The sequence below is a fragment of the Corvus brachyrhynchos genome, unplaced genomic scaffold (genome assembly GCF_000691975.1).
Source record: "Corvus brachyrhynchos isolate BGI_N302 unplaced genomic scaffold, ASM69197v1 scaffold22, whole genome shotgun sequence".
Lineage (NCBI taxonomy): Eukaryota > Metazoa > Chordata > Aves > Passeriformes > Corvidae > Corvus > Corvus brachyrhynchos.
In genome coordinates this window covers 4,292,133-4,305,637 of record NW_008238355.1, presented here as the reverse complement: position 1 = coordinate 4,305,637, position 13,505 = coordinate 4,292,133, and the positions used below count along the sequence as shown (strand labels likewise).

The 13,505-nt window shown below is 46.2% G+C and overlaps 1 protein-coding gene across 3 annotated transcripts in view; it reads right to left on the bottom strand.

Moving 5' to 3' along the window:
* The window catches only part of MFSD7 (major facilitator superfamily domain containing 7), a 17,791-nt gene extending 8,426 nt beyond the window's left edge, over positions 1 to 9,365 (bottom strand). Inside the window, exons 1-4 of one of the 3 annotated variants that reach the window (XM_017735386.1) lie at positions 7,953 to 9,365; positions 6,873 to 7,092; positions 589 to 665; positions 334 to 471 (exon numbers count right to left, since the gene is read on the bottom strand). In XM_017735386.1, the coding sequence (XP_017590875.1) occupies positions 334 to 471; positions 589 to 665; positions 6,873 to 7,092; positions 7,953 to 8,174 (657 nt within the window). In that variant the 5' untranslated portion in view covers positions 8,175 to 9,365. The remainder of the gene's footprint in view (positions 1 to 333; positions 472 to 588; positions 666 to 6,872; positions 7,093 to 7,952) is intronic. The other 2 variants (XM_017735385.1, XM_017735384.1) reach the window with 2 other exon arrangements.
* Between the last annotated feature and the right edge of the window lie 4,140 nt (positions 9,366 to 13,505).

The window sequence follows — 13,505 nt, the reverse complement described above, 5'->3', positions numbered from 1 at the left end:
TGCCATGTGCTATCCTACCTGTCATCACATCTGTTCACAAGACTCAAGTTGTGTGCTCCTCTTGGATAAGCCCGAGTGTGCCTGTTTGAGCCATCTGAATGGCAGCCAGCCCACAGATACATGGTCAGATAGCATCTCTTGCAGCTTTGCTGTGAGCAGGTTCTGCTCGCTGGGGAAGGAAGGGCTCCTTATCTCATTCAAGGGGCTTTTCATGGCAGGTTTGGGGGAGTGGCATTCAGAGTCTGCTTTGTAAGCAGATCCTTCAGCATCTCTCTGTCTTGCAGGGCTGCATCCGTCACCCCAGCATGGCAGTCCCTTTGCTGTAACACTTACCATTTTGAGCCCAGTGAAGAATGGCTGTGAGTTGGAGTTGGTGGCACTGGCTGACGGAGGCGTTGGTGGGACCTTCTCGTGAATCCCCAGAGTTGCTAGAGCACAGGCTGTTACTGCTGGGACAGCATAAATACCCAGCTACACAACAAAAGAACAAGTTAAGTTACCAGTCTTTCCAGCTCCACCACCTCCGAACAAATAAATCAGCTGGACCCAAATCAGCCCAGCTGACTGATTAAAGCAGTTTTCATTTACCATCAATGGAATGTGCTTTCCTTCAGGAGCTAGTGCAGGTGACAGCAAGTTTGCTATAAGAATGCCCAAGGGATTGGCTGGAAGGAAATAAAAGAGAAACATTTTTTTTCATGCAAGCAGTCAGAATCGTGTATCCACCCCTATTGCCTGCCAGCTGCAGTGTGCAGCACTGTAATGAATGAGGACAAACAAGGCATATATACGGAGAACCAGGAGGGGAGCATTTGGAGAAGCTGACTGTGTAGTCTTACTGTTACTGCATCTGTTGTTTCACCCCCATGACGTCTGTTCTATAAAACCATTTTCCTTCAACTCTCAACTCCTGTAAACTGTTTATCAACTATGGACTGTGATGTCCTCACCCTCACAAGGCTGCCTCAGTAAATGTCAAGTTGAATGGAAAAAATTAAGATGGGCGAAACCATGTCATCTGTCCTGGTGTTACCTAGCAGGAGTTACAGAGGTGTTTTTCCTTCTAAATTCCCCTATGCCATTAGGCATGTACACACTGCGTACATGACTCCCCTGTTAAAGGGTGAACAGCCACAGCTCTCCTACCCTCTGCTGCCATGACGGATGGTCCTCTTCCTTAATTGTCTTAATGGCTCTTAATTGCACTTACACTAATATGTCCATGTCCTTCTTATATATAGGAATCTACGACCAGACACAGCTCTTCACATGTGCCAGTGGACCTCCCTCGAGCTGTTGCCAATGCTTTTTGTGAGGGTCACCAGGATGCTGTTAGTTGTCTTTGTCAAAAGGCCATGAACAGCATGACAGCTCTCTAAACTGACACTAGATAATTCCTGAGGCCTTTCAAGCCTTTATACTTCCTTTGCAAAGGCCAGGCAGGTATACAAGTTGATCTTTGCTACCCACTACAAAAATCACATGACAGCAGAGAATGTTGTATATTTTGTACTGGAGGAGGCAGCTGCATTCTTATGGGGCTGGAGCTGAGCAGTGTGTGAAGCAGCACCCCTGGGACTCAGCTTCAGAAAATCCAAAACCACGATTTGTTAATGTTAAGACAATGTTCTGCAAATAGTCAAACAAGTAAAGCTACTTTTGTACTAGTGTGCAAGGATGGGGTTGAGAAAGCCAAAGCCAACCTGGTCAGTCTGGTGAAGAGCAGTGAGAAATGCACCCTTATATACTTTAGCAGCAAAAGGAAAGTTAGGGGCCTGTTGCTAGATGGGGCAAGAGACTCAGTGACAAAGGACACAGAAAACACCAAGGTATTCAACGCCTTCTTCGCCTCTTTTGTGATTGGTAAGACTGACCTTCAGCCTTGAGACCAGAGGTAAAGTTTGAAGCAATGAAGATTTACCCTCAATGGAGAAAGATTAGGTTGGAGAACTCTTGTTGACTCCGGCAAGGGAAGACATGCAGACAATCAGTGTGATTGATAATGCAAGCTTCAGTTTATTGAAATTCAGACTTTGCTTTTATACACTCAAATATGCCTACTTGTCACTTCTCTATTGTCTATTGATGCTGGGTAAAAAGCTACATTTTACATGTATTGCTAATGTTGCGATTCAGGGTTCCTCCTCATTTCTCATGGTCAGTACATCTTGTCAGCACATCCTGTTGTTTATAACAGGATTGTCAAGAACACTGCGTTTGTGTCCTTGCCTTCTTTCTTTATTCTCATGATTTCTGTTCTCACAATTTCCTTATTCTGCAGCTAGCAAGAGGCTTACAAAGGCCTGCTGATTTCTGCAGTTAGCAAGAGGCCTACTTATGTCAAGCTAAAAAGGTGTTTGCTTGTACAGCTCTTCCAGGGACCCATGTCCCTGATCTTCCAACCATTCTTCAACAGAGAACATTAAATAGCCCAGTCACACACAAATCCATGGGACTGATGGGATGCATCAGTGCTGAAGCAACAGATCGTTTTCACTGCAAGGCCATTCTCGGTTACCTTTAAAAGGCCACAGCAACTCCAAGAGGTTCCTGAGGACTGGAAGATAGCAAATGTCACTCCCATCTTTAAGAAGAACAAGAAGGAGAATCCAGGGAACTCCAAGCCTTTCAGTCTCACTTGTTCCTTAGGAAGGTCAGGAACAACCAATCCTTGCCACCATTTCCAGGCACATGAAGGGTGACAAGGTGAAAAGGACAAATGCTTAACTAACCTGGTAGCTTTTATACAGTGAAATGACTGCTGGATGGATGAGGGAAGAGCAATGGACACTGTCCCCATAACAACCTTGCAGACAAGCTGATGAAGTACTGGCTAGACAAGTGGACGTGAGATGAACTGAAATGCAGCTGAATGACTGGGCCCAGAGGATTGTCATCATTGACATGAAGACCAGCTGGAGGCCAGCCATCAGTGATGCAGCCCAGGGGTTGATCCTGGGGCCGTACAGTTTACCTGGGTGATAGGACAGAGTGCACACACAGCTAGTTTGCAGGTGATGTGACACTGGGAGGAGTGCCTTGCAGAAGAGACGGCCATGCTGCCATTCAAAGCTACTGCACCAGAATGGAGAAACAGGCAGAGGGGAACCTTGTGAGGTTCAGCTAAAGGAAATATAATATGCTGCACCTGGCAAAGAATAATAACTCATCCACCAGTACCTCTTGAGGCTCACCAACTGGAAAGCACCTCTGCAGAGAAAGACCAGAGGAGGTGTGGGTAGAGGGTCCTGGTGGACACCAACTCGACCATGAGCCAGCAACACAGCCTTCTGATAAAGAAAACCACCAGAATCCTGGGCTCAGCATTAGGCAGTGTGGTCAGTGGGAGCTGCTCTTTACCCTCTAGTCAGCACTAGCAAGTCCACATCTGGAGTGCTGCATGCAGTTCTCAGGTTCCCAGTGTGAAGGAGACATGAATTAACTGGTCCAGAAAAGAGTAAAGATGATTTGAGGACTGGAGCTTCTGTCAGAGGAGACACTAAGAGAGCTGGGACTTAACAGCCTGGAGAAGCTGCTGGAAAGCAGTTTTGCAGAGAAGGACATGGGGTCCTGGTGCATTGCAAGGTGACCACAAGCCAGCAATACATCCTTGCAGAAAGGTGTCAAACAGCGTGTTGGGCTGCATTAGGAGGAGCATGTGGAAGATTGTGATCCTCCTCCTCTACTAAGCCCCGGTGAGAAACATACAGAGTGCAAGTCCAATGCTGGGTTCCTCGACACAAAGTACCAACTCAGTGGAGCAAGTCCAGTCAAGGGCCAAAGACATGATTAAAGGTCTGGAACATCTCTCATACCTAAGGAGGCTGGGACAGCTGGGACTGGTTAGCCTGGAGAAAAGAACCTTGATCTGCAGTTATAAAGATGGAACCAGACTTTTCTCAGTGGTGTACAAAGCGTAACAAAGGAAACTCTACCTGAATGTAAACTTTTTTACTGTCATAGCTATTCAGCAAGATGCTCATATAAGCTGCCACACCTCCATCCTTGGAGATGATCAAAAGGTGACTCAACATAAACCTCGTCAACCTGGTCTAGACAACCCTGGTTGAGCAGGGGGTTGGACAAGATGATCCCAAGAGGTGCCTTCCAACCTTGTCTGTTCTATAATCATGCTGAGGCATCATTAATAGTCGTATAACACACAACTGTTGCATTTCTACTCTGTGCTTGGGAAAGTGCTAGCTTATGGTGCTGGTGAAATACGACCTGCTTCTAAATACATGGAAACAATTAAACAGTTTCGACGGAGATAAATCATGTCTTCTCTGTTGGGCTAAAATGCAACTAGGTGTTTTAGGGGACTGCCTGTAAACTAGTCAGCTGTTTCCATGAACTATCAACATGCTGAAGCAGTTCCAAAAGGTATAGATGAGGGTTGAAAATGTGAGCACTGGGCTAAATTCGAAAGGACTGGGGACCACCTGAGTAATTCCACGGTTTCAGCTGCCTTGTTTTCCTGGGAAGAGCAATTACACGAGCCTACATTATGAATGGAAAGGAGGTCACTGGAGTTACTCAACTATACATTATGATCCAGGGGTCCTGGTGGACTAGCTTGCAGTACTCTGCAGTGGGGCTGTGTGTTTTGTGGTCAGTGATGCTGATGCACCGAAACTTTTCATGGTGCAGAAAATGACATACCAACAGACCTCGGTAAATGAAGACTCCTATGGATGAAGCAGAGGTCACTCCAGTGGACTCAGACAACTCTTTCTTACTTCTGATACAGGAGACTTTCTCGTGATCTTAACAGGAGATGTTAACAGAAGACTGCTTCTCTCTGAGTAAATCTCTACAAGTGATGGGTAGAACAAACACTCAAGAGCTGAGTCATTAATCATTATGACAGCTGAGTCATAGTAATTTCAGCTGCTCAGCAGAATCCTGGGTGCAAGGTTCGTATTTGTCACAAAAGCCCAGGGAAGCCTATCCATAGGCATTAATAGCAGAAAGCTGTAGGGCCAGTTTCTGTATGCAGCACTGATACTGACAGTACCAGAATGCTGAGTGCTGCTCTGTTAATTATACAGGGAGTGGGCACTGATAAACTGGAGCAGAATGACACAAAAAGCTCAAATGAGCAACAGGAAGAATGGAGACAAGTGGAAGAAGCAAAGGGAAATCTGGCTGTAAAGTTGCTGGGTGGGAGCTATTCAGTCTTTCAAGCGAAAGAAGAGAAGAGGTGATTCTTCCCGTAACTACCTGACAGACAGGTGCAACAAGATGAATAGATGGGGCATAAAGAGCATTGAGATGAGAAGTAGCATGTTGACATTTGCCATGAGGTAATTAACCACTGGATTAAATGACTGGAGCTGTGGTAGATGCTCCTTCCAGACAGTACTTAAATTTTTTTTAAATTAAATCCTGATGTTGTACAGCAGACATTATGGGTGTAACCAGGCATTATTAATGGAAGCCCTCCACAGAGCAACATGCAAGTCTTGCAGCAAACAACCACAGCCCATTCAGCCTGCACTCTGACATCCCAACATGGCAAACACTGAACGGGATTCCACTGTTCCTTGCTCTTCAGGTTTGTTCTTTGTCCTAGTTAGATCCATTTGGTTCTGTAAAGGCTGAGGATGCTATGTGAACAAAATGCTCTTCAGCTTCTCCGGCTGCTCTCTCACTTAAAAAGAGCATGTTGTTTGCAGGCTGGGGTCCTTCAGGGCAGCACTGAGTGCACAGTGCTCCTTGGTAGTGCTTGTATCGTGCCACATTGACAACAGAGCTCCTTGTCCAGCAGGGAAGGTAAAGGTCTGTCTCAGCGCTGGAAAACCAGGTGAGTGATCACGTCCACCCTATTCTAGGAAAAGCAGCGCAAAAATAATTAATTCGTTCTGAGAATAAATCCATTCTTGCTGAACAACAGTGCCCATGTCTAGTCTAGCAGCAGCATTGGGAAAGCTGCATAGGGGAACTCTTCTTTCCCCATGCTTAACCCTTCCTTACAGCTTCAAGGCAATGGAGAGGGAAGGTGGCTGCTGGCTCTTTTGAGGGAAGGACAGATGAGGCTGCCATACACATGCAGGTACTGTGAAGCCAGTGAACCAGCCCAGTTTCTGGGGCACCTCTCAAGTCCTTGGAAAAAAGAGGAAGAGATTTCTTTGGCTGCTGGGTAAAACGTCACATGAAAGGAGGAAACAGGTCTATCAAGTGCAGTATCCTGTCTCTATCTGTGCCCAAAGGAGCCAAGAGAGGAATGTGATTAGAGCAAGCTTATCCGGTGCCTCTCCTCCCGTTTCCCAGCTTCCAGGAACTTAGCAATGCAGGCGTGCTTTCTGCATGGATAGTCCTGCCATTTAGCATCCCCAACATGTTTGTGTGGACAGACAAGTATATTTTATCTGTGTGTGCATACATACCAATTAGGAATACGTGCTCAGCCTTCCTACTGGATGAACTGGTGGCCAATATTGTCACAGCAGCCTCACCTCACCTATATCTAGTTACGGACTTTGGCAATTGTGACCATTGGCACTACAATGCAATTCAAGACACCTTCCTAAGAAACTGCAAAATTAAGGCCACTAAAGACTTGGTAACATTAAGGGCTGTCCTCAACCTATGTGATATTTAGGCAAAGATGACAACCTGGTCCTGGAAGAGAGGAAGTAGGTTAGGAGTCTGGGTGGCTTATTCTGAATACTGCACCTCGATGTGGCTTAGACCCACTTCTTGTTCCCCTGTTTTGCTGCATGTGGCTACAAGACTCCTGAGTGGAGCTGTATTTGCAAGGGCAAATGGCTGTAGTACAAAGGACTTCCTCTGCCTGCTGCCTCTGAAAGGCAAACAAATTGCTAGCAAGTTCTGTGAGGCAGTAATGTTACTTCGCAGCTATCACTTACACATTGATGCAATCATATTTGCTGTTGCTCTCTGGTGGTCTGGGAACCATAGTGCTGCCAGCTTTGTTGGTGAAAAGATGATAAGAGGCTGTCCTAATGCACAGAAGCATTGCCCAATAAACAGGTACCAGTAACTCTGGGAACCCAAGCTCAGGAACTTCAGAACACTGAACATCCGGGTGATGCTACCAACCATGTTCAGCCATGCACTCAGGACCACCTGTAGTGAGCAAAAACAGCCAGGGTTTGTGTGCTGAAGCCTGAAGGGCAGAACTTAAAACAACAGATTAGCAAGAGCAGGGTCTCCAATGCACCACAGGAGACACTGGGTGTTAGTAATCACTGCCTGCAGACCATCCCCACCCCTCTTACCCACGGCAAGATGCTCCTGATCCTACCTGCCTCCTTAGGGAGCAAGGTGGCTGTCTTGACCCCATATAAGAACCACACTGATGAGAAATCCAAAGTTAACTAAACCTTGTTGGCAAGTTTGCGCCATCATCCATATTTTGATGTGACAAACCAAAGATCATGGCAATGAATCATCAACCTTATAGATCCTGCAAATGCTCTTCTATATCATTAGCATGCTAGTGTTTCAGTGCCACATTCCACAACACAATTCTGGGATTGTGTAGAGATCCCAAGCTGGCTCAGCCTAGACCTAGCTCTGACCTGACCTTGGTTGCACTCTGCCCTGCTATTCCTTAAACTGGCCCTGCCAACAAAATTGTGGTGCCAATACTTTTCCACAGCAAATCTGACGCAATTGCAGAAAGCTCTTCGCAGAGTCAGCTCACAGGATCCATCCCTGTCAGTTGGCTAAGACAACGAAAACTAAAGCTGGAAAAGGCAAGCAGGGATGCAACTTTATTCTGATTTTTCCCACTGCTCTCTCCACCATCACCACAGAGGTGATGTGACAGCAGTTACTGAACTAGGATAGAGCTTTCAACGTGCTAATTCTCTGCAGCATTTGGAAAGACTCCTATTCAAAGCATGTATGTTAGTGCTTTGTGCATCTCTTGCTACCTCTCTCTAGGTGTAACTTCCTCAGAGAAACAGAACACTTCAACTCACAGCACATCGGAGCCCCACGCTGTCAAGAACCCATGTTGCCACCAGACCAAATGGGATTGAGATGAGGAGGTACACCATTGAGAGCCAGTTGACCGTCTCCAGGGAAATGTGGAAGTAAGCAGCTGTCTTATCAGCCACAGGAGCAAACGTCAGCCACAGCTGCAGAATAGAGACCAAACACGGGTAAGCATGAACACCTCCAATGGAACAGAAATTCAGCATCCTCTCAAATTGAGTTGTGAAGAGGCTTGCTGTCTTAGTCTCTCCTTGAAATTAGGATGTTAAGGCTGATAATAAAAGTTCAAACCCTCAGTGTCTGCAGTTACTTGGCCCAGCGCACCCCGTCCATTTCACTGCCTCGTCCCCAATCCCCTAGTCCTGATGGTGGAGGCTGGCAAAAGCAGAAGTCAGTACCTTTTTCTGACCCCATGTTGAACATGTTGGCCCTGATGCACTTACTTACGTGATGTAAACCACATGGAATCCTTCTGTGTTAGCATAAACAAAACAGAAGCAGCCACCTCTGCAGCTAAGATCCTCTTAAACTCAGACTTGTATTTTCAGTTCCATTTGAAACGGCTGGATGTAGTCTTGTAAGAACAACTTTATGATGTGTCACCCAAGAGATGGATTATTCCCTGCTTTTCTATACACACTCAACAGTTAGAAAAGGACCTAGAAATTGCATTATTTAATGTATCAGAACACATAACAGGGAGAAGTATACACAGAAGAGGTATTTCAACAACTATCCACATTTTTCTTCCAGTTTTAGACATTGATTTCACAGTTCCTGTCTGCTTCTGGTTTCTTACAGGAACGATGAGACCTGCTTGATCCTAAAATCAGGTTCTGAGTTCACATCCACAAGAAAGAAAATGAGGTACTACAAATTAGAGGATGTTTTTGTAGATTCTTTGCCAAGATGCATCCTGGTGCTTTTCAAAAAGACTGGTCTGACCTGTCAAATGGCCTAACCATTCAATAATGTCGATGTGAGCTACTCCACTGTTAGAAGATGATCTTGCTGCTGACTACTCAAGGTTATAAAGTTTGTAGAAATGCGAACAAAAACTTCAGTTACAGCTTCCTACAAAAGAATTCCAGTCACTGTCACTTTCCAGGTACTCCCCTCTGCCATCACAAGCTTCCTCTTCACAGCCTGCATACTGCAGCCAGTATCAGATGTGGTGTTTATGTGTAACTGAAAAAGGCTTGGGTAAGCTCAGAGGAAGGTGTGTCCCAACAATCTGCTTCTTGTTATTTCCCGTGTTCATGTTTGGGTTTTTTTTTCCTTACATGCTAGGGACGATTAAAACTACCACATTAGACAGGAGCAGAAGGGGAGATGGACTTTTCTTCTCCCTAGAGTTACTGTGTGAGAACAGCTGCATGCATTCTTTAGCCAGGCTTTTCTCCTAGCAGGGATGCAATGAGTAAATGGTAGCAACAGAGAAATTCTGAATATATTATCAGCAGCCTTGCAAGGACTCCTAGCATCAGCCCCTTCTTCTTCTCTGGAAGGAGCTGCCATGCCATATCTCCTGCATTTAGCTCAAAGCTCACATCACCATGCTGGGCTCAGACACACCTATGTGACATCAGTGAAGGGTCTGCTAGGGGATGGATTTGGTGTTTACTCAGTTTCTACAGTCAGGTGAATGAAGATGCTAGCTGCTGAAGGAGCCTGCACTCTTAGACAACAAGGAGGCTAATTCAGGTCACTTCCCAGACTTCCATCAGACTGGGATGAGACTTTAAATGTTTAATTCTAATATAACTGTTTAGATGTTACAAGCATTACTAAGGCATGAGGATTAGTTTGCTTATGGGATGCTAAACTGCTGCTAAAGAAACCGCAGCTGTGTATTTCCAGCAATAGCAGTTCTGGGTTCCTCAACGCCTTCCACATGGGGGTGGTGGTGATGAAACACTGTACCAGGCAACAGTAATTAAAGAGATGACACATTTTGTAAGCCAGCTTCAGGTACTTTTTTACCTGCTCCTCTACACAAGATGCTCAACCATGCATTGCGTCATTAGGAAAGTGATGCCACAAGCCAGAGCACACCATTTTGTGTTCACTGACTGTATGAATCTAGGTGATCTGGGATCAAGCACTCTGGTACAATTCCATTAGATGTAGTAAAACCATTTCTTGCAGAAAACCAAGCACGTGAGCTGCCCCATATTCCTATCCTGAGCAAGAGCTCCAGTTCTAGCATATCCATGTGAGAGCACAAAGGGTGGAAAGTTGCAGCCTTTCCAAGTTGGAGCTTGTCCCTCAAAGTAGGAAGTGGGCTTATTTATGGGTCTGGAGAGAAAAAGTATGTTTCATTGTTTACCATGTGTTGCTCTAACAGAGAAATTCAGAACTGGGCAATGGAGCTCAAGCTGCAGCTGTAGTCAAAGAGGCCACCAAATGCCCCTGCAACAAAGAGGCGGCACTGTGGAGTTTTGCCTACACAGGGAAATAGTGAGTGTGCCACCTTCTGCTTTTGGTTTTCCCAGTTATGGTAACTTCACCCACAGTAGTTAGTAAGCTCTTCTGCTGGGAGCTAGAGCCCTTACCCTACATGTTTTTCTGAAACTTTGCACTGCCAAGGCTGGTACTTACACAGTGGCTGCCCTGATATAAGTCCCGTCAAGTGGAACAGGTGAAGAAGATGCAGCTCTTTCTAGTGAGGTCGAAGTCCTGTAAGCTCTAAAGATGGAACAGCCAGCGTGATAATATACTGTTTCTTCTCCAAAGGCAGGGATTTTAGTTCCTACACTCCTCTCCTGAGCTCAAGCCTTAGAAATATGTTCATCTCACTGTGGTTTCTGGGTTTAAAGATAGCAAAAGCTCCAGTGCATGCTAGTCTGCTCTGGAAGACATACCTCAGCACACACTCTTCACTATAAAAACTTGTGCTCAGCAGCTGAGGAAGAGAACAGAAGGGTCCCTGAAGATCCATAAGCCTGTTCTGGCTTGCACTGGAGTACAGCTGCAACTCCCACTGCACACAGCTGGCTGACTGGGGAGACATGCCCCCACACTAGAAGAAAAGAACGGAAGTGTTTTCTACCCAGAGTCTACCTATATCCTCAATTACAGGAGGGCTCCCTCCACACCTTCTTTAACAATGAAGCTTGTAGGGCCACCAGGGCCAAGGCACTGACACTCAAACTATCTGACTAGTACTGATGTTGGGAATGGTATTGGCTCCACTTTCAGCTCTCTTGCCCTCTGCTTTAACCTTCTTCTAGCTCACATTTTGTTTTTAATTCTCCTGCACCTCCCAGAGACTGCTTGGTCCCTTCTCCATTAACTGAGACTTAATCTCCATTCAAGGTGGCTGACAAGAAAGTTGGAGAGGGACTTTTCACAAGGCATATAGTGGTAGAACAACGGAGAGTGGCCTTAAAATAAGGGAGGGTAGATTCAGATCAGATATTAGGAAATTTACTGTAAGGTTGGTGAGGCACTGGAACAGGTTACACAGAGAGGTTATGGACTCTCCATTTCTGGAGGTGCCCAAAGTCAGGCTGGGTGAACAGCTTGGTCTAGTGGAAGGTGTCCCTCTCATGACAGAGGGGTTGGAACTAGGTGATCTTTAATGTCCCTTCTAGCCCACACCATTATATGATCATGACCCTGTGATAATTGCAGGCCTGCATGGGCATTCGTGTAATCAAAACAGGTTACAGCTGTTCTCATCCTGATTCCATTTCTAAGTTTTCCTGTTGCCCTTTCTGATATCCTTGTAAACTCTTAGCTGATTCCCAGACATGTGTCCCACCCTCTTCCTCCCAGAATCAGCCCAAATCCTTTTGTTTTCCTCCTGCGCTCATTCCCCTTCTAACTCCATCTTCTCCTGGTTCAGTTCTTCCACCCTATTGCCTTTACTGTTTCCACTCCCACACAGACTCTCCAGGACCTCCTTCACCTGCAGGATCTGGTTTCCCTCCACCCATTCCAAGGGATCCCAGTGCTTGTCCTTCCTTCCATTTCTGAAGGAGGTTACTGGTGAGCTGTGAGACACCAGTTCTCTGTCTGCAAAAGTAGCAAGGTGATGGCTGAAGGCATACACACTCTACGCTTTGGTAAGCTTTGTAAGGTGTGAGCTGTAGAAGGCAGCATACATGACAGACGCAAGATTTTTGGAGCTCAAAGTGCAGTAATGATATACTGATGCATCACACATATAACTAGGTGCAGCCCTGCCAGAAGAAATGTCAAGCATGTGCTTCACAAAACGCAAACTGGTAACCAATGCCTACTTTCCTCATGAACAAATCAAGATTCTTACAGTGGAAAGCAAAACATTTGCAGAAAGGCAAACATGTGCAATCAAGCAGGGTGGAAATCAGGCCCCTTTGCCATGTCAGTGGTAGTATCAGCTAGCAAAGATTGCTATATGGAGTGCTTTCATTGTCTGGCATACTGTATAGCTGACCAGACCATAGCAATGCCCCTGTAGTACCTTTTTTGTACAGTTTTAAAGGGAGGAGCCAAGGGGAATATCTTGCATTAAATGGGAACTTCTGCTTCATAATAGGCACTAGCACAGCTTGCCAGTCCCACAGGCTTTGCCTACAGCAATTCTGCCAACCCCAGCATGCTTTCTTTCATGCACCCGCACACTGCTTACAAGGTGATGCAGGATGTCTTTCTGTGACATGGATGCTGCCTCCTTCTCCCCTGAGACAGGACGATGAAGCCCTTACACCAGAGTCCTCATCTTCAAGGTTAAAAGGGCCACACAGTTGGGAAGCAAATAGCCCCTGGGCTCAGCTGAAGGCACCCATGCTGACACAGGAGTCTAGGATGTTAGGACAGAGGCATGATCTTCAGAAAAGGCTAGATCCTTTGCCAAGATGTCTCTTTTAGCCTCTACAGCTCTCAGGAGAAGTAGCAGGAAAAAAGAGCAGCAGCTGTGCGTGCACGCGTATCTACAGGGGCACTGCAGGGGCAGACAGGTGTGGGTGAGGAGCGTGTGCACCCTGCCCTGGAGCATGCCAGGCACCACTTGTGCAGCTCTCCTTCCTCTCCCAAGTACACTAAGTGGTGGTGTAAGTCCTCCAGTTGGTGAGTCAGGAGCCACTTGGCCAAGTGTGAGCCAGCTCCAACCCCCTGCTCCAGTGCTCCTCCCCAGCACGCTCATACTGGTGAACACAGAACTGGGCAGTAAACACTCTTGGTTTCATTCTGTCTTCTTTCTGTGTCCCCAGTTCTGAAGCCAGAGAAAGTTTCTCCTGTGAAACACAAAGTTCCCACCTGTTCAGCTTCACAGGAAGTAGCAAAGAAGAAAGGAGCTATTTGCTTCAACAGTTTAATGCTAGAGCAGCTGTGAGCACACCATGAATACTCTTAAACATTAAGCCTTCAGATGAAAAAAACCACACTCAGAACCACAGCATAAGTTTGGCAAAACAAATCTGGGAAGAAACCACAGGCAGAGTTACGTCACCCCCCATCAGCAGCACTGCAAGAGACAGCTGGGGATAAATCATCTAAGCTTAGCTGTGGTCAGAACATCCTCTCTGCCCAGGACTTCGGGCACCAAGTGT